A 22,093-nucleotide genomic window follows, 5' to 3' on the forward strand; every position below is an offset into this window, starting at 1 on the left:
ACGCAATAGTCATGTTTCCATAAATTGATAAGCAAATTAAAAGTGAACTTTTGAAAAGTTATAAAAAGTAAATGTGAATCTTATGCATATCCATAAAGGGGCTTAGAGGGAATACATTAAGTCAAACGGTGTTGTCAGATGGTCAGGTTATCAGCTACATGTCACATGACTGTGCAAGTTCAATCAGGTCAGATCTGTTCATGCTGTTTCTCAATTACCCACAGTTATGGCCAAAAATGTGTTGTGCGAGGTCACAATGACTGTGACCTTTGACCGCAACAATATGCTCAGTTAGTCTTTGCATCCAATGTAAAGTTTGTGTCAAATATTGTAGCATTCTGTTACACTGTTCCAGAGATACCAAGCTGACAATCATGGGCTTACACTTATAGTTAAGACAAAGTGAGCATTTGTGTCAATTCGTTCTGCAACTGGTCCTGAGAAATCACATTTTAACTGAGCAACACATGAACACATCTAATAAACAAAGAAAGAAGCAGAGCAGTCTATTATTATAAAAAATGAATGAAGCTGAGACATTATTATGAACTCTCATCTGTCCATGTAACCCAGCGGTAATGGCAGTTACTTCCTGTTGTCATGTGGGCGATACTGGGAATTTCAGTATCGATCCGATCCCAAGTATATACAGGGCTAGTATCGCCAACACAATACGAAACCCATACTTTTTACTTGAAATGTCAAAATCATTAAATCATTTTGTGATTTTGCATTTAGTTAGTTGATTATGATTATACCAAAAAACACACAAAGATTTTAGGCAAATAAACATGTTTTTGCACACATCACATGTGGCAGTTTCCCTGTCGGCTGCAGTGAATGAGCGCCACACAGCGCTTCTCTTTGTCTCTCTTAACTGCCACTTCACTATCACTGAAAAATTGAGATACATGTTGTTTAGTTGATATTTGAGATATATTGCACCACTCTCTTGTGTGATTACAACATTGCTGTCAGAACTTGGACATACCTGACAGCCACTGTTAAAACCCCAGACAAACAAGGATCTGCTCTGTGGAGATTAGTGCAACAACTAAAGACACCTCAGGACATTTCACTGATAAAAACACCAACATGTCTGTTGAGTGTCTGGGATTTGTTCTGTGGTTCCAAGTCTAAGCTCCTTAAACTCCACTAAGGTCATCTCTTCAAAGCTCCAGGACGCCAGGGCTTCATTATTATAAACTATACATTGTCTTGCTACAGGCAGTGGGTTGACATGTGGTAAAGGTCAGACGGTTTGTATTTCAGAAAAAAAGTCAGCTATGGCCTCCAACACACCACACACTGTAAATGCTGTTGAGCAAAAAAGACAACCGCATTGGCTAAAACAAATTATCCAACCTCAGCACATAATGGAAGCCACAAAACACAAAAGATTTATATTGATGCTTTAAATTCAGGCTTTTGCAAGACTTTGCAATGACAAAACAATCTCACAGAAGTATGATTCATGGCAGTGGGTCAGTGTTAAAAGGAAAATGGCAATAGCCTGAAAAGTACCGTGCCATATGCTGTGTGGATGAATACGTCCGACTTCTACACATCATCTGAGTGTATCTTGTTTAAAGGTCAATAGCAGCTGGTGACTTGAAAAACTGGGGAAGACAGGAGGAATCCAATCCCTAGTGAAGTGTTGTGTTACTCTAGCTGGCTCCTGAATGTTACTTCAATGAAAAACCAAGAGGTAAAACAACTACATTTATATACAATACTGGCTCTGAATGGGAATGTTCCTGTCGGTCTCAATGTGTAGTATAGTCTACATTTTACACACCTTATGATTTAAATAAATCAAAAAATAAAACCACCAGACACTCAGGCTCAGTTTCAAGGCACTTAAAGGGTCTCCTTCTACAGTAGCAGTAGACTCTAAACTTCTGAACACTGGTTGAATGTCAGCTAAACTTTACAATATTCAATTGTTTTAAAGTTTCATCATGTAAGATTCATAAATGTTTATGTGAATAATGTTGGAGTCTGATTTGTACCTGGAACTGCCCATTTGTTGATGTGACTTGACTCCATTTCTAAGCTACTGATGATCTCATTTGCTTACATTCAGTAGCAGCTTGTACACAGACTTGCATGTAGATGAAAATCTTTCTGTCGGCTCCCAAGGTCTTCAATGCAGTGTATAACATTACCATTCATTTAGAAATTGAGTTAGTGCTCAACAGTCTGTCACTTAACGTTTAAACTGCTTGAAAACTCTGACTTTAAGTTAAAAGTCAACACAACTCCACCAGAAAATCAACAATGATCATTAACTGCACAAAGCTACACCCCAATTCTTGTTATATTATGAATTCTTATTGTATTAATAAGTGCATAAAATAAAAAAAGTCACACAAAGCCAGCTAGTGAGGTCATTAAATAGGGGCAAAGATTAGAAAAAGACTGTTAAGGTTAAGCTTATAGTGAAAAAAGAAACTCTATTTATGTATTTTTTTGAGATATGAATTAACCTGCTCTGTCCATCTGCTAATACTGGAATTACCTCTGAAACATGATTTGCAACATTAAAGCTGCAGCTCTTTCTCCTTCCAAATCTAAAGAATATACATTACTCGACATTAGGGATGGGAACTGAGAACCGGATCTTTTTGAGAAAAGGGTCCCAGTAGCTTGATTCCTTGGAATCGTTTGCCTGCCTGCTTAATGATTCTACTTATCGATTCCACCTTCGTTACGCATGCGCGATGATGTCACGCATATGCTGCATTGTTTTGGTCAGAACGAAGCCAACATGGCGTTGAGGCAGAAACGGTCTAAACAGACCACACCAGGTCCAAACAGACCACACCAGGTCTAAACAGACCACACCAGGTCTAAACAGACCACACCAGGTCCAAACAGACCACACCAGGTCCAAACAGACCACACCAGGTCTAAACAGACCACACCAGGTCCAAACAGACCACACCAGGTCCAAACAGACCACACCAGGTCTAAACAGACCACACCAGGTCCAAACAGACCACACCAGGTCTAAACAGACCACACCAGGTCTAAACAGACCACACCAGGTCCAAACAGACCACACCAGGTCCAAACAGACCACACCAGGTCTAAACAGACCACACCAGGTCCAAACAGACCACACCAGGTCCAAACAGACCACACCAGGTCCAGTTGAACTCTGTCAAAGCTTCCATTTCTTCTAAAGGGTGGAATCCCTCCAATCTGCTTAAATATTTGTCCACTGCATGGGATTCCTTTGATTCACTACTTAGTGGCGCTTGTGAACCTAGCAGCAGAGTGAACACCAGGCCGTCATCCGGGCCCAGTTCTGGTTCCGGTGCGGTCAACAAACGTTGTACCCCCTAAAATACAAGTTTCCGAAGGTAGGGGAAAGGAAATGAGGTGCACAACAACGGGAGCCGGGCCGAGTCGAACCGGTTCCATGTAGTGGAAATGCGGCAGTAGAGGAATTAGTAAAGCATCTTTCGTTTCACTTCCACTGTACGCCCCCCCCCTAAAAACTGGGCCCGGTGTCATCTGTTATTATAATTTGTACATACTGTATATGTTATATTTTTTGAGCAGAGATGGAAATATAAAAGACAGTTAATGCAAACACACCCATTTGTACTCTTTTATTCCCTCACCCAGTGAGAATCGATAAGAGAATCGGTAAGGAATCGGATCGATAAGCAAAATCGATAATGGAATTGGAATCTTTAAATTCTTATCGATTCCCCTCCCTATCCGACATTCATGTGTTTTTATGGAAAAGTGAAGCTATTTTTTTCAAGCTTGCTGAGACACACAGAAGAGCAGTAGCATTGCATCCAGGTTGAATTTGATCACTGATTGGTAAATCTCGTTGACAGTTGTATATTTATCCCTCTCTAGCTGTCTGAAAAACAATGATCAACAATGATTGGCTAAAATCTGTCAGACGATAGATCTTCTATAGCCTGGAAACACTGGTACAGAGTGGACGTGGTATTGTGTTTGTCTCTCAGACACTTCAACTACAATGTGTTGAAATCGAATTAAGGAGTTTTTGCATTGTTTCTAATTCCTCAATAAGGAAATCTATTGTCTGTCATAAGTCACTAGAAGTTGCTTAATGATGTGATCACATGATTTACATATTTGTGCATGTATTTGTAATGAACAGTGTAGGATAGTGGAATAACATTGTAGGACAGTCAAAGAAGTGTGTATAAAAACTCTCTAAATATGTTTAGAACTACAAATGAACTATACTCTGTCAATTGTTTTTTTTTTAATGTGCCAATTCCAACCCTCCTCCTTTATCCACGCTTGGGGACCAGCTAAAGTGACCCAAAAGAGACACCCTGAAGGAGTTACTTAGGTTATGTATTTATTACCTCTGCCAGGAGGTATTACGATCACTTTGCTTTGTGTTTGTTTGTTTGCATGTTTGTTTGTTAGCAACTTTACAGGAAAACTATTCCAACCATCTTCACCAAATCTTCCCCACAGATAGGCCTAGGCCCTGGGACCAACCCATTAAATTTTGGTCCCAGTAGGCCAAAGTTCAAGGTCACAGCAAGGTCACAAAATCTACAATTTTCCTGTCTCTCATCATTGAGCAATTTTCAAAAATTCATAAAAAAAATTCAAAACGACTCCAATTAGCCTCCAATTTGATCCACCTGTAGCTTAGAACAATATCTGGCACAAAATTGTCCACATCCACTGTGGAATGTGGACTCTGTGGACATTTACATTTAACATTGAAAATTCCATTTACCACACATTTTTCATTAGAACTCAACAAATTTTGATTGGAATTTAATATAATTTGACATACACGTGACTGGTACCAAGCTTCAACTTTTTCTGCTGTATGGAACAACCTGGAACTGCTGAATTTCAGAAGAAATGGTCGATCCACACATTCACACCGTTCGGGGTGCTTGGCGGAGGTTTGCGTTCTCTGAACACTTGTTTGTTTGTTTAGTTTTTTAACTTCATTTTCTTCAGTTTGGTTTGGTTTTTACTCCTCAGCCAACGTCTGGCAAAAGGGGACAGCTGGCTCAGTGGTGGGCACAGAGCTAGTCTCCCTGGTGTCAGCAGCAGAGAGAAGGACCCTGGAGAAGATTCTGTCCATCCTGGACAACTCCCAGCATCCTCTGCACAGGACTGTGATCAGGCAGAGGAGTGTGTTCAGCTCTAGGCTGCTGTCTCCAACCTGCTCCACAAACAGGCTCAGGAACTCTTTTATCCCCCCTGGCCATCAGATTGTACAACTCATCACTGAGTGGCCGGGGGGGGGGGGGGGGTCTCCTTCTCAGTCATGATCACATTAGGACTGATCCAGTGAGACTGTAAAATATCCAAGCACCTTATGTAGTTGGACTACACCTACCTTTCAAACCAACGTAGATCACTTAAATCACTGTTACAATGTATATCACTGTTTCACTTTAAATCACTGTGTCCTGAAATGTGTAAATACAAACAGAAGTCTTTGTTTACAGTATTGTACAGGAAGTTTTTGTAGAGTAAGTTCTTTAGCAAATTTTTTAGAGTATATACATTAATCTTAATGTCAACCTGGATACTAACCCACCTGTTTTGGCCTGTCTGTTTTTTGACTACTTTTGCTGTATGCAAAGCTATCTATTTGTCTGTCTGTCTGTCTGTCTGTCTGTCTGTCTGTCTGTCTGTCTGTCTCTCTCTCTCTCTCTATCTATCTATCTATCTATCTATCTATCTATCTATCTATCTATCTATCTATCTATCTATCTATCTATCTATCTATCTGTCTATCTATCTATCTATCTATCTATCTATCTATCTATCTATCTATCTATCTATCTATCTATCTATCTATCTATCTATCGTAATCAATTTGTCGCCTGTCTGTCTTTCTGTCTGTCCATTCAATGACGTAATCACATTATCTGAAGAATGCATTGAGATATCTGCACCAAATTTTTTTACCATAGATACATCTTGGCATGGAGCAGAAGCCTATTGAAAATACGTCACCTTGACCTACTTTTTCAAGGTCAAATGGAGACGTGACTCCTTTGTTGGGGTGATATATTTGATTGAAACAGACTGGTGCAGTTATAATATCTGAATACTTTCAAATATAAATATGTACGTAATAAGTTTAACACAAAGACAATCTAATCTAAATTATAGGGCAATAACTTTCAAAGAATCTTCCACTATATTTGGCCAAGGGGTATGGAAAGTGTGCAGCATGTTATGTTCAACCTTATGGTCCACTTTGGCACCTACAAGTCATGGTAAAACACAAATATTTTTAACCATAACATTTAAAAATTTCAGTCTACATTAGCAATCTAAACAGACCAAAAAGAGACAAACTGGCAATGACTATGGCAGTGATTTATATTCAGGGAAGTTATTTGTTTTAGACAAAGAAGGATACTTGCTTTCATGTCAGAGTATCCAAAACCCTCAAACAACACCAGAAAAAGTTGGTAGATTTGTCACTAGTGGCAGCTCATCCATAGAAAGCCCCACCAGTCTCACATTAAGAACAAGACAATTTGAATCACAGAAAATAATTTTACAAAAACAGGAATATTTAAATAAAGATTAGTTTAAAAATGTTTTCAGTCATTTAGTGAGCACTCAAGTAACGTGTTTCCTGTTTAAGGCCACAGAAATCTGCACAAAAGTCAATGCTGGGGACCATGATTCGCATTCTGGCAGGAACGGGAAACAAAAAGGTCATGTAGCCCATAGGCTAACTAGCACTTTTTTTAATGTCATGTGATCTACCTGCATTGCCCCTCACCCCTGGTCTAAATGCATTGGCCATATAATCAATAGAAAAGACACTTGTCAGGCACATGCCTAACCTTTACAATAGAGTCATGGAAAAATTTGTATGTTTGAAAGATAGATGGATGAAATTTACACGTAGAAAATAGGCTACATGACTGAAAACACATACTGTGTATTTTTATTTTAATTGGAATTAATATTTTAAAACAGTGGTGCATGTACTTTGGTGTGTCCTAGTGGTGATATGTGGTCATAGTGCATCTGAAAACTGACCTGCATACTGCACCCCACCAAAAAACAATTTTTCCAGCCGCCACTGTTTGTCACTTGTTGCTTTTTTGCTGAAGAGTTTCTAAAGGAGTCTGAAAAGTCACCCACAATATACCAACAAAGTGTCTAAGATGGAAACACAGACTTTTAGAGCTAGGCAGACAGACCGTGTGTTTCTATGGCTGTCAGAGAAAATCATTTTGTGTCATTTAGAGGGGAAATGTGTGTGTGTTTTAGTGTTTGAGTCACTTTATTAAAATTCCTAAAAGTTTCCCAAAATATTTTCAAAAGTAGCTAAATTTGTTGGTAGGCGCTTTTTGAAAAAAAGCAAAAAATAAATTAATAAACACTAATAACAATAATAATATGAGGAAGAAAAAGAAGAAGAAGAATTATAATGCTCGGCTAAAACTTGCTAAGTCTAGCAACAAAAGTGTTAAGTTGGCATCAATGGTCTAGTGATGCTTAAAAACCTGATGAGCACTGCAGCTTCAACTGTACTATATGCTCTGTCTTTATCTGTAGTATTTTCATCACAAAAGAAATGCAAAATCAAAGTGTAGAGGACAGATTTCCTCAAACCTTTCATAAAATAAATTGATGTTGAATCACCGGAGTGTGATAACTGTCAGACGAAACCAAAACACACACTCACTCATGTCATGTCCTATTCCTTTTTGAAAACTTGATGTTATTTATGATTCCAACGACAACTGCCAATGTGCATCAACATCAACTCAGCACTGTGTTTAAAACCTAAAACTCACAGTGAGGAGCAGGGGACGGCTCTCTTTGACGGCACCGACGCAACCCAGACATCCAATCACCATGATGATGGTCCCCACCGCGATGAGGAGGTTGGCCGCCGACAAGGAGGGAAGCGATGATGACAAGGTGGCGAAGTTTCCCTGGGTCACCGAGAGCCAGACTCCCACCCCGAGGATTCCACATCCTCCCAGCTGAAACACAGAGAGGCGTAAAGCTGTCAGTGTACTTACAAAAAAGTCAAGCATGTTGACATGAAGGTGTATAAAACTTGAGCAGACTTGTTATGACTCTACTTGTCTTAGTGTCTGACAGTCAGGGTGTGCAAAGATTCCAAATACAAGAGCAGAAATGAAACAGCCGACAGAGGCAGAACATTGGGACTGTGACCCTGCCTGTACTGTGGTCTCATATCAATATGCAAATCAGGAGGATTTACTTTGTGGAACATTGTGTCTCAGGTTTTTGCTCCTGTGTGGATTCCACTTGGGTTTTCTTTTGTAGTGGAACAGTTGAAATTTCCACTGAGATTTCATGTAATAACAAGATGCAGAGTTATTTGACTTTTGTTTGTCACAACACATGCCAGACTCTTTTCATTTCTTGGTTACCGCAACATATTGTGTGCGTTTATGCTTACTGTTAGCAAAGGAATTGTAAATTTGGAATCAATAACAGTTCAAGTGTTGTCAGAAGAAATGATGTTGTATGGTTTCTGCAAACCCAATGTGAATCATCTCAACTTTGTGAACCAAAAATATGTTTCTTTTCAATGTTTCTAGATATGTTCACGTTATAGTGATCACTGTGCTTTTAATCCAGATAACACAGAAATTACATTCACATGTAAATATTCAATGATTTTTATGGTTAGATTTAGAGCTGCAGCTATTGATTATTTTAGGAATCAATTAATCTATCGATTATTTTCTTTGATGCAGTTCAATTAAACGATTATTTGAAAAGGTGAAAAAAAAACAGTAAAAGTGTGAAAAAGACATGTACGAAAATGAAAAAGAACTTGTACCCACGCAACCCTAGTGAGGATAAAGCGGGTTCAGATGATTAATGAATGAATGAATAAACAACAAAGTCAGATGACATCTACAACAAATATGTGCACTGCAGTCCTCAAAACATTTGGATCAAACTTACTAACAACTTAAGATGGAACTAACATACAACTTTGTGTGGCTCCTGGCATCATGTGCATCACATTCATCTACTTGTGAAACACAACAATTCAGGACAATTGTAATCAAATATTTTTTTATAAATTCAACTTGATTAATTGATTAATCATTTCAGTTATACTTAATTTGAGGGACTGACAGCATTTGGTTCGTGTTAAAAAAAAACAGATATCTGGGCTTGGGTTGAATCCTTGATATTAGACGCCAAACTGAAGTGCAGAAATGCTAAAACTTGCAAAAATTTCCTCCCCTTCAGCCCAAATCCAAAGACTAAATATAAATACAAATGAACTGATGCTATATCACACCACTACAGAAAAGTGAATAAGTTTACAGTAAAATGACATTTGACAAAACCAAAGCAGCAACCAGTTACAGTTTTCAATCACACATTCCACCCCCCAGCGCCTGAAAACACCCATGAGCTGATTTCCACAGACCATAAACAGAGACAAGAGAATGGGGGGAAATTCTGCCAGACTACTCGATTTACAATGAGCTGAAATGTTATTCTGACATCTTAAATATGAATTAAAAAGACTCAAAATGTATTTAGTAATTTTTAAAACCAACCTCAATCTTTTCACCAAAGCATTTGCTGAAACCGTCAAGAAAATTTCCTGCACGCAGTTCATGCACAGCATCACAATTTATTGATTGGACTGTCTCTTGACAAAGGCCCTGTTGGGCTGAAATGTGAGTGTGAGGATGATCAATAAATTGTGATGCTGCGCTGGAACAGTGCGCAGGAGCTTTTGTTTGAGATTGAAATGAACTTTCCAACCACATGCATCAGAGAGAGCTGAATGTGCAAATGACTTCTATCAAAAATAGTGCCTAGACCTCAACGCCTACAGGAGTAGGGATGTCCAACCTGACCCCCTCCTGCATAAAAAGCAGATGGCCATCATGCTTATACAATATGTCTAGAAATATTCATATGACAGGTAGTTTTAGTCTGCAAAAAAATATATTACACATGTCAAAATGCACATTTTTAAAAATGTGGCCATTTCAAATGGGCTTCAGATGGACAGGTTTTTCATATCATAGATACATACAGATACATATAGGTTTATTCTCCTGACTATGACGCTGATCTGGAGTTGGTCTGCCCATTGAAGGCAGTTCACTGCTCCTAATGTGCTAATGCTAATGCTAATGCAAGATACTTTGTGTGTATTACGATGGGTAACGCAGAGACTGAATTCCTCTACAGGGTTAATAAAGCAAGCTAACCTTAACCTTTAACATTTATTTGCATCTCATTTCCTACTGGAAGAATCCAATTTTAAAAAGATCAAGAAAGTGGCTGTTCTATCTATTGAGTTACAATACATTTCATTGTGAATTTGAAGTGTTTTAAATTAATTAAGGTAGGGTCATGGTACATTATTTTGGATCAGCTATAGTAGTTTCATTGATATTCAATTGAGAGTGACAGCCACAGTGAAAAAGAGGATCAATATGCAATAAAGTTATCTAATTGGAATCAAACTGGTCACATCCATCTTCGACCACTGGTCCTGTCACATCCCTCAGTTCACTCCATCTAAATGAATTTTTAATTATTAATAACCTTCCACGTGGATGTAATTCTCTCCACTTTTCAAAGAAAGAAGAATTAATTTTCCATTAAAGCTGTCTGAAATGTAATTCTGGACTAATTATCACCTCCCCAAAGGAGAGCAGGATTTTAATATATGAGATAAATTCTAGTCGGCCTGGGTCAGTGTTTGAAGAATTCAGCAGCTCCGGGAGAACATCAGTGTTTGGAGATGAAACCAATGTGGATTTTTCTTTTTGCATTTCTGTCCTTATGAATGTTTGCCTTCAGATACATAAAGATGAGAGTGCATGGATAAAAAGAGGGGCAAATTTCTAACACCCATCAGTAAGGGATTTTAGATGCATCTAAAACATCACTAATGCTCACACGGCACGACCGCTCACCAGAACTCCCACCGGCAATAAGATTTACATGGATAAATACACGATTATTGTTTCCCCACAGTTTTTCTTTCTATTTCCAGCTCTGACATAAGATTTTATTTAATGAGCACTCAGGCTAGAAGTAGGGCAAAGCAAAAATAAAAAGGTGCTCGTGTGGAGCTTCATTCACGAGACGTTTTTTTTGTTTATGACCACGATGTACGAAGGAGATTTCAGCCGCTCATAAATGAAGGGTCTTTGGGTCTGTGTAACTCACCGCGGACCCTCATTACACCCCAGACTGTGTTCCTTAATGAAGATTGGTTGTAGTGTTAAGGGTGAAACATAAAAGGGGAACAGCAGGAAAGGAGGGCGGTGAACGTTTTGAAGTCAGAGCCATAAGCTCATCAGAGACGAGGACGGAGCAACGTGGGGTGAAGTTCAGTCACACTATTCAAACCCTCAATAATAGAAGGAATTATATCAACCGCAATCTGATTCATCTTCAAAGGAGCGGCAATGCCTCTAATATAAAGCTGTAACAGAATTCTTTCTACATCTATTTACTGTTAAAATAATAAGTTATTACTAATCAGAAAATAAGAAAAGAGCCCATTCAGCCACAGCAGAACCTAAAATAACTTATAATGTAAGCCCCAAAGCTGTTATTAATAGTGATGACGTTGAATAATCAGGTCACAATATAAATCTACAATCACCCTGTGGTTGTTGCTTTTCCTCTGTGAATTCAGTTGCTGTTTACATCCACATATTACATGTGTATATTGTGTATTACCTCTGAAACTCTGCTAAAACGATCATGTGGACAGATATGACTTAGTGTGATTGCGGTTGCACATAGAGTTGAAAATAGGCAGAAAAGTGTTTCTATAGTAGGATCAACATTATGATACCACCAGTAACTTGACCTTTGACCTTTTGGATATAAAATATTACCACTTGATCATTTTATTACATAAGTATATGAACTTGTGTAACAACTAGCAACAAAATTATGTTGGGTTACACTCAGTAACACTGACTTGATGATTTACTTAGTGAACGTCATTATGTAGTAATTTATCCTATTACACGTGTATTTCATACCATGTGTATAATTTCTTGGTTTAAGTCCACACACATGCTTTGTGAGCCTCAAGGTTATTATCGTTAACGAAAACTAACGAAATGACGAAAACTAGAATTGAAAAAACATTTTGGATAACTGAAATAAATAAAAACTATAATTAAAAGAAAAAAAAAGATAACTAACTGAAACTGTACTGTGTGCTTACAAAACTAAAACGTATAAAAATTATGGATAAAATTCCCTTCGTTTTCGTCTTTGTCTGTCAAATTGATACGAAATCTATTCATTTTTCGCTCAAGCAATTTTAGCCAGCGGCACCATTCAACACTTGATGGTCTGTCACTTGTGTTCACTTGTGATTTCCAGTAGTCTTCTGGTCCCCACTCTACCTGGAAACATGGACACTAAAGTTAGGAGAAAGCAGCAGAGTCCTGTCTGGGATTTATTTGAATACGACGGAGAAGAAAAGACATATAAAAAACTAAAATTAATACTAAAACTAAACTAAAACTAAGCATTTAGAAAAAAATGAAAACTGATACAAACTAGCAAACCTGCTTTAAAAAGGAATTAAAACTACCTGAATTAGAGAAAAAAAAGGCAAAACTAAATAAAACTAAACAATAATGAAAAATCCAAAACTATTAGAACCTTGGTGAGCCCCTGCAGCCTTGACTGCTGACCACTACATTCTAATCAGTAAAATCTAAATGTATGCCATAATTGAAGATCATCCCTCAAGCTGTTCCGGAACTATCATGAGAATCAGACCACACGGACAAACAGGCATTTAATTAAAAAGTGAGAGGAAAAAATACTAACACTTGACGCTTTATAATCATTCAATATAATCTAAACCTTCACAACAACTGCCAACTGCCTTTTAGTGAGACTGCAAAAAATACTGAATTTACTGGAATTACTATCCCTTAATTAGAAGAAAAGTTAAGTCTTTATCTTGATGATATCTGTTTAATGTGATTTAAAGTTAAAAAGAAGAAATCCTCTATTCAGTAGCTGCTACTACAGGCTGTTGATCACAACTGGTCTTGATTAGAAACCATCACAAAAACAGCAGCTTAAATCTTTACAGTCACACAGATTTGTGGTGTTTAAATGGATGCAGCCATCTGGACACCCCCCCTACCCCCAGCACCACCCACCACCGCAGCAGGTTTGTGTAGTTGAGGCAAAGCCTGTGAAACTGTGCTGATTAAGGCCCAAGACTGGGACTGTTCTGACTGATAATACCTTTAACTAAACTCCCTTTTCTCCACCAGTATCATCAGAAGGCCTGGCAGAGATAGCCACAATATATAATTTTAATGATGCAGTAATGAAATTCCTCTCTAAATTCTTTCATCATTAAAATATACATGTACTTTAGATGTACTAGACTTGGGTTTACAGATGTATAATACAGGTGGGTGTTTTAATGACTCCAGCATTAACAACAGTACATGAATATCAGTGCTCTGATCTTCCTGTCGTTATGAGCACTTCATTCAGAGCGAAGGTCACAAATATGTATTATATTAATATGATTAAGGTCATGATTAGAATTTTTTTCTTTATACATTAATATAATGTGAACTTCTCAAGGCCAAAGTATGGCAAAAGACAGTTTGCATAAAGTAATAGTCTGAAGACTACTGGACTGAAATCCCTTACTTCATGCATTATTTCTTTTGTGACACTTTGATGTATGAAACATGTATTCAGTTTGTCCCAGAAGAGTGAATAATGGTCCACAGACTTCAGCCTGGTGCTGAGGTTTAAAAGTTTTTGGTTTTTCCATATATTTTGCTCTTTTAGATTTGTATTACATTCACTTTAAATAAGTCACAGCTTCTTAAAAAAACATGCACCACATGTTTGATTAATGAAGGCTGGGAAAAACCCTGAGGGTGAATAGATTTACACTCAGCCTTGTTGGGTTTGTGGTCTTTAATCTGCCACTCGTGGCTTAATGTTTTATCATGTATGTAAAGTCAAACACTTATTTTTTCTTATATTTTTAGTTGATAAAACAAATTTGAATCGCAAAGAAAAAAAATCAGGAGCTGTTGGTGTGATACTGTGACTGCACATCCTTTACTGAAGGTAATTAATTTAATAAAAAGCTTTGCCTGAAACAGAGATGATTTTTTTTTTTTTTGGAAGAATTTGTACTTTACTGCGTATTTTTTATTTCTGTTTACTTTCACTTTTACTTCACTACGTTTCCTAATTGAATTGCATACTTCTACTTCGTTATATTTTTAACGCACAGTATTGTTACTTGTTATGAAAAATAAAGGAAATTTGTTTTGTTTTCACCGCTGAGATTGTTGACTGCAACAAAGGCAGGAAGCTAATTTGTCATTGAGCCTAATCGCGTAATGCGCAAATGCAAACAACAGTCCACGCTCAACTGTCGGCAATCTGTTGATGTGATGGAGAATGAGTGAAGCTATGCCCCAAACAGGTTGGTATTATGTCAGTGGTTTAGACTTTGGTTTCCTTGTTTACGAAATGTAATGTAGGCTCCGTGTTTTGAGGTGCCACACAAGCTTCATAGTTTTCCTTTCTTTTTTTTCTTTCTTTTTTCAAAATTCTGACATTTATACTACCAGCAGTATTCTACTCATGTTTAAGGTTTTGAATCCTTCTTTTTGAAGTGTGTGATGTGTGATTTTCAATATTTTGACTGCTTGTCTTTTACTAAATGCTGCCCTGCCACATGTATTTCATTACTTTCATGGTAATGTCTGAACTACTACCATGGACTCTGTAATATTTTTGTGGAAAAAATGGTTACCAAGTTTCAGGCCATTCCAACGTGGTACAGAACGCCTGCTGGAAGACTCAGCTCGATTTGTGCTGGTTCTCATGAATATTCAACATGCTAATCAGCTTGACTCTGACTGGCTAACAGCTAGCCAATGAGAGCCTGGCTTTTCAGCATACTTTACAGTGTGTAACAAGTAGAGGAACTGGCGGAAACCAAAAATGAAACTTAACATGCTTTGAACTACCATGGACTCTGTAATATTTTTGTGGAAAAAATGGTTACCAAGTTTCAGGCCATTCTAACGTGGTACAGAACGCCTTTGTGCCTGTGATCCTTACACGGAATTTTCACAACTTCTAATCTGTATCCACTGGGCCCCCTCGTCTCCCTCCACAGCTCTATGGGCCCCATGAATTTGTCAGGACCCCCCCCCCCCCCCCCCCCTTACAGTGTCCAGCTTGCTGTGTAGGAAAACTGTCACTGATCTAGATGAATTCTGTGGGCGTGGTCTCAGAATCAGGTCGTATGCAGGTGTTTTCAGACCAGGTTTGGACAGAAGATTGGAGAAGAGTATGAAGATAATTTTGTGCCTTTATTATGCAAGCAAAGGAGGAAAAAAGGCAAACAGAAAATACAGTTATGAACAAAAAACTCAAGATTTGAAAACAAAAATGAAGGTTTCAAAATTTTGAAGTCGAACAAAATTGAGTGTGTTCTCATTTTCTTCCTTTTCAAATCTAAAACTTCTGCTTGCAGACCAAAATGTTTTGTCATTTTAAAAGGTTTGTTTGCAAGTCCAAAGGTTTTGCACCTCTAAATCTTTTGCAAATCAAAAAATTTTGCTTGCAAGTTCAAGTGGTACTTACTTCCAGGTTAAATTCGTTTGCAAGTGGAAATATTTTGCATGTCAAAATCTTGTGCGAAGCAAAAAGTTTTGCTTGCAAGTTCACACTGTCAATCTGAAGCAAGTTACCAGTACAATTACCAGTATGAGCTAAGGAGCCGTGTTGTACACTCACACATACAGCTGCTGTGTAGTATAGTGGTTAGTGCATCAGACCGTCATGTGGTAATTTCAGGTTTGACTCCCAGGTAAAGTGAAGCCTTTTTCTGCACATTTTCTAACAGCGGTTCACCCCATTGCATTGTGGGCACGTGACATTTTGCTTGGTTATCTATACCAGTTAGTCCCTCACTATCTGATACTATCTGAGGTGTCAGCGGTGATGGGAGGTGTGATTGGACCAGGGCATGAGGTCCCACCCAATGCTGATTACAGCTTTAATTATTATTGCTATTTTTTTTTTCTTTTAGTCACTTTAAGAAATATTCATATTTTTTATCTTTTTTATTTTTATGCTGTATTTGATGCATATTGTCTTGTGCTGCTGTACATTTGAATTTCCCCCTTGGGGATCAATAAAGAACATCTTAGCTTATCTTATCTTACATAGATGACACCTTTTCTCTGCTCTGCCCTGTTTTGTCTTGTTACATCTTTTTCATCACACTTTTTATGAGTCATATACACTACTCTTTACACTAAGGAATTGTCTTTTTGCATGTGTGTTATTACCCTATCCATGTAGGATGCAAAATGAAAAATATCTATAATCATACATCCTGTGTGGTTTGACAACAAAGAGTGAAACAAAGATGACTAATGACACACGGAGCTGCAAAATTGGGGGATGATTATCTGTGGGTTCAGTATTTCAGTATGGTGAGCAACACATTCCCATCACATTATCATTTGATTTGAAATAGGAAACATAATGAGAGTGGTTTGGCTGACGAGGAATGAAATTAAACTTTAATATAATAACTTCGAAAGACGACAACTGCCACGGACCAATAATAACTTTGTTTTGAAACTGGCCAGAGGCGCACCAGTATCATCTCTGAAGGTCGACACGTTTCATTTGGTTAATAATTACATCTGACATTTCTATTTATATCCACACTTGGCTCACATGCTTCTTTAAAGAATGACACAGAGCTGCCAACATAAAACCCGTTGCCATGTGACTGCAGATCTGGGCTGCAGAAACTTGGTTGTATTTTTGATTTTTGACACAAAAAAACATCAACCATCAAGGCAGACCACAGTGGTGTGACATGCAAAAGCTTATGTTAAAAATACAGATCTAAAACTCAGAACTCAGACACAAAAAAGACCAAAAAAAACGTCAAGTTTGCTATATGGTTTAGGTTGAATTGTTGACCTTTTTAGATCACAGGCATTGAGACTGTTTGCTTTGTTGACTCCCTATGATGGAAATGTCAATTGTGGAGGTCCACCCATTCAAAGCTTCACCACAAACCATAAAAGCTATCTTTCCAGTGACCCTCAGTTCATCTCACTATATCTTTAGCATAAAGCATTCCGCTGAAAACAGTTTACAATGAGGACAGAGTATTCTGAGCAGTCCCTCTATGCACACATCTTTCTAAATGAAGGCATTTCACAAAATCAATCAGTACGGTGTATATTTTTAAAGACAACACATTCATCATTTCGCAGAGGCTGAAAGACAAGATGATCTGATGCTGAAAACACCAGGTACAACAGTTGGATTTGCACTTTGGTTTCATTTAACAGCTCTCTTTAGGACTGTGTGTACTCTTGTTTTTATTCTATATACAAAGAGCTCAAGGTCATACTTGTAGTATAAGTATGTTTTCATATCATAAAAGTTTCATTACCCTGAGAATATTCAATAAAGAGATGTTTTTATACATATTTTATAAATGTTATACATCTTGGAGTCATGAAGCGCCATCTTGCTTGATAAAAACACATTGAAGAAATTTTTGAAGGTAGTTGTAAGATCAGTGTAGCTCTGAATTGTGAAAGGGAAATGCCACCATTATTGCTTCAACTATAGGAGGCAAAGATTCCTCTTTATGAGCCACCATAGACCCCGAAGTTCAACAGCACACACCACAAAATGTAAAGTGGATAAACTGTGGTCATGGATGACTTCTCTGCATATGATTTACTCTCAGAATGACTGAATTGTCTTTTCCTCCTGTATTTCCTCCCATATTTGCACTTTCACTACTAACATTTGAGTGAAGTCATTTGCATTTTCAGATTTTTCTGTTTCATTCTCAACTCGTCATATTCTGACCTTTGTTCAGATAATCGTTTTCAGTCTGAAACATATCAAGATAATGCTGGATTTATGATTCGGTTGGCTTTAGGCATTAAAAAAACAACTCTGGTAAGGTCAGGAAAAAGAGGTGGGGAAAGGGTAAAATAAGAATGACAATAAGAAAAAACACAAAAGTAAATGCAATGTGAAATGGGATATGAATCCTGGTCTGTCTCTTACAGTTTTATTGTTCATATGGTCCATATGATCAACTTCCAACACTTAAGTCTCATTGACTTCTGTCTTTTACTCATTATTGACACAGTAACAGTGGTGTTGAAAATGGACATGAAGGATGACTGTGAGCTCAGACTGAGAAAAGGTTCTGTCAGTGAGAGTTTGTACATATCTGGACTTTACTCAGTCTGTCACATTCAGTACATACATTTGTTTATGTCACTGTGTTCTGTTTTTGGTTAGGGTTCCACCAAAGAATAAAGGGGACATGAGGAATTTCAGCACATAAACAAGGGGTGTCAAATCCATGGCTTGACAAAGGCTCCAAACCAGTCTGTGGGATGGATTTGTGAAATGCAAAAATTCCCCTGAAGATAAAATCAGGTACCACATACAGACCAATATGATCTCCAGTGGGTCAGACCAGTAAAATACTATCATAATAAACTATAAAAAAGGGCAATTCAAAATGTTTCTCTTTGTTTCAATGTAAAAAGTAAAGCTGAATTAAAATGTTTACATTGAAAAACTACCCTTTCACAAAAACTATGAATAACCTGAACAAATATGAACAACCTGCAATTTCAGGCTTTTTGTGGTGTAACTGTAACCATTTTCATAATGTCATTTTATTTTTGTCACTGGTGTTATTTTACTTGTCAGATCCACTCGAGACATATTGGGCTGAATATGGCCCCTGAACTAAAATGTGTTTGACCCCTCTGAACTAAAGTATTAGTAATACACTACCTGATCTGAAGCCATCATTTTAATCCTGCTAGTTAACATCATTTGCATTTTCTCTGTTGTGCTAATTAACCATGTTAGCTCGTGTTAATGAGCTAACCCTGGTTCTTATCTCTGTTGGTTACAGCCTGGTTATCAACATCAGGACAGTTATTTTCTCAAATTTCGAGGTAAATTTTAGTAGATAAAGCCATTGAAAACTTCACTGATAGTAACCATAGTCTTTATTTATAAAGCACAAATTAATACAGAATGAGAAAACACAGCAAAAGATAAACAAAAAATTGGTAATTAAAAAATAAAGTAAATAATAAGGTCAAGAAGCAGCTCAGATAAATCCTGGATATGCTTTCTGGTAAACCATATTTTGAGAACAGACTGAATAGTAGACAGTGACTTCAAAGACCAGATTTCCTTTGACAGGTCATTCCACTGCTTTGTTTTCTAAAACTGTAAAAGCTCTGTCACCTTTCATTTTCAGCCTGGATGCAAGTACAGATAGAGGATAGAAGAAACATCTACAATCTAATCTGAGATCCAAGCCATGAGTTTTAAAAGGGATCACTAAAATCCTAATTAATTTTTAATTTGTGCACTTGAAAAAACACACAAATGGCTGATCAACTGTTTTACGATCAGCAAAAACGACCTCTGCACAACAGGTTTAGTTTTGAGGTTATTTTGAGAAACGTTTACGTAAAATAAATAAATAAATAAATACACACACACACACACACACACACACACATATACATATACATATACTTGTGTTTTCTTTTTTATCAAAGAGCATAGATTTGCATAAGAACTTGAAATGTCCCAACTAATATTTTGGAGGGACAGTAAATATTAAGAAAGAAGTCATTTGTATTATGTAACCTTAAACTCATTACAGCACTATGTACGTATTCATACAGTGCAGTACATGCAGTGACTGTAAATACGTTCAGGATAACAGACTTGATACCTTCTCATGTCACTAAAATATCAGGACATGAAGAACTTATTGACCTAGAACATCAGTAGGTCACTATGTCTTTAGGAGCCACATCTTTGTAAAGGTGCTAGTTATCAACATTAGTATTTTCAACAGTGTGAGTTAACCATGTTAGCTAGTGTTCATCAGAATCTAGCCTTGGTTTCTGACATCTGTTGGGTTGACACTCAGATTGTCAACACAAGCAAACAGTTATAAGTAAATATGTCAAATTCTGAGATAAATTCCTCAATATAAATTCCCTAAAAATATATTTTGCATGTATGAAAGAAAGCAGCATGTTACAAAAACCCAGCAGGCTGATGGGACACAGGTCTTTAGGGTCTAAATAGAGCTCCTGATTACAAATTAAATATGAAGTGTCATTTATAAAACTAGAAAAGCATTCGGAGAGCGCAGACCTCCACCAAGGCAGATCAGTGCCCCCCCAATCACCACCAAAATTTAATAATTTGTTCTTTGTGTGCATTTCCTGAAATTTTCATCCAAATCCATCCATAACTTTTTGAGTTATCTTGCACACAGACAGACAGACAGACAGACAGACAGACAGACAGACAGACAGACAGACGCCGGCAAAAACAGAACCTCCTTGGTGGAAGGAAGGCATCAACATTAAACTCAGCAGATACAACCTTTGGCTGTTTGGTTTTGAGGTTATTTTTACATCAGAATAAGTCAGTTTCAGTGTCTTGACTAAACATTTAATGGAACCCTGTTTAGTTTGTGGCCACAACTGGTACTGCAATCACATTCAAAATACTGTAGAGCCCCCAGACACTTTACTATTCTTCTGACTCTTGCTCCCAGAGGACCCACTCCACTGCTGTATGGGCCCCCTGGGAATGCTGGGACCCATGAATTTGTCATGTTTACCCCCCCCTTAATGGCGCCCCAGTTTGGGATTCATAACAAGGCCTATTAGGTTTAGTAACATCAGACATTTGTGAGCAGAAAGGTTCCAGCTACAGCCCAGAAGGAACTGGCAACCTGGATGCTGAAGCACTACTGACTTTGTGATTGGGACATAAGCGATGGGTGGAGCATCAGACCAAAACACAAAATGATAACATAACATTACATGTGGGCTGACACTGAGCTTTTCAAATGTGAATATTCTGCCTGGACTACTACTGTCAGTGAGATCAGTATTTGGAATAAACATGATTCCTTAATGTCTGGTGACATATCAGGCCCATTTTTATGATTACATAGAATATAATTCTCACATACATCTCCTTTAAAACTGCCATATTAACCATGATTTATTCATCAATACAATTTTAATTACCTCTGCCAAGGAATGGTGGAGGTTATGTTTCCATCGGGGTCTGTCTGTCTGTCTTCTGTTTGTCTGTTAGCAAGATAACTCAAAAAGTTATGGATGGATTTGGATGAAATTTTCAGAAAATGTTGATACTGGCACAAGGAACAAATGATTTAATTTTGGTGGTGGTGGTGGGGATGGTGGGGGTGGGGCTGATCTGCCTTGGTGGAGGTCTGCGCTCTCTGAGTGCTTTTCTAGTTATACATTTAAAATTGAAAATGTTCTCTCAATATGGAAACCAAACCCTTTAGTTTTGTCTTTGACACTTTGAGCACCGTCCTGGAAAACACAACCTTCAAGCTAAAAACTATCAATGGTCTTTTGCCAAACAGAAGTACAATTAAAGCCAAATCCTGCACATATTTTCTCTAACTGTTTTCTTTTGGAAACGAGAGACTTTGCTTCACCTCAGGTTATTTACTACCTTCACACTAAGAACTGACAGATGTGAAACATCCTGACTCTTGTTGCTAAGGAGAACCAAACAACACACACTCCCTGCAGCATCTTCTTCTCCAGTTTTCTCAGAGCTTCGGTCCAGTGAGACGCCAACACAACCAGCATCAAATGTATGCACATTGGAAACACGTCAGCATCAGAATGATCAGCTAATTAGGACCGCTAATTTAATTATAAACTAACATCTTTCAGCTGATACAGCTGAACATATGTTGCCCAAATAAAATGTATAATTGAAAAACGCAGCATATTTAATCAGAAAGCATAACTCGCCTCTTAAATCACTGAGTTATCTTGCACCAATTAAGTTTCACACCAGCAGTCCATTTTGAGAAACAAATTAATTCATTTCAACTAATTCAGAACTAACCCCTCCTTCATTTTTTATTTGAATTAATTCACAACGAAATCCATTTCCCCCACTTTGGTTCACTTTG

The 22,093-nt window shown here is 37.6% G+C and overlaps 1 protein-coding gene across 4 annotated transcripts in view; it reads right to left on the bottom strand.

The window, feature by feature from the left end:
* The window catches only part of tspan4a (tetraspanin 4a), a 329,835-nt gene that overhangs the window by 105,681 nt on the left and 202,061 nt on the right, over positions 1-22,093 (bottom strand). For all 4 annotated transcript variants that reach the window (XM_030128550.1, XM_030128558.1, XM_030128534.1 and 1 more), the window contains one exon: positions 7,806-7,997. In XM_030128550.1, coding sequence (XP_029984410.1) covers positions 7,806-7,997 — 192 coding nt within the window. The remainder of the gene's footprint in view (positions 1-7,805; positions 7,998-22,093) is intronic.

Source organism: Sphaeramia orbicularis, chromosome 3 (assembly GCF_902148855.1).
Source record: "Sphaeramia orbicularis chromosome 3, fSphaOr1.1, whole genome shotgun sequence".
NCBI lineage: Eukaryota > Metazoa > Chordata > Actinopteri > Kurtiformes > Apogonidae > Sphaeramia > Sphaeramia orbicularis.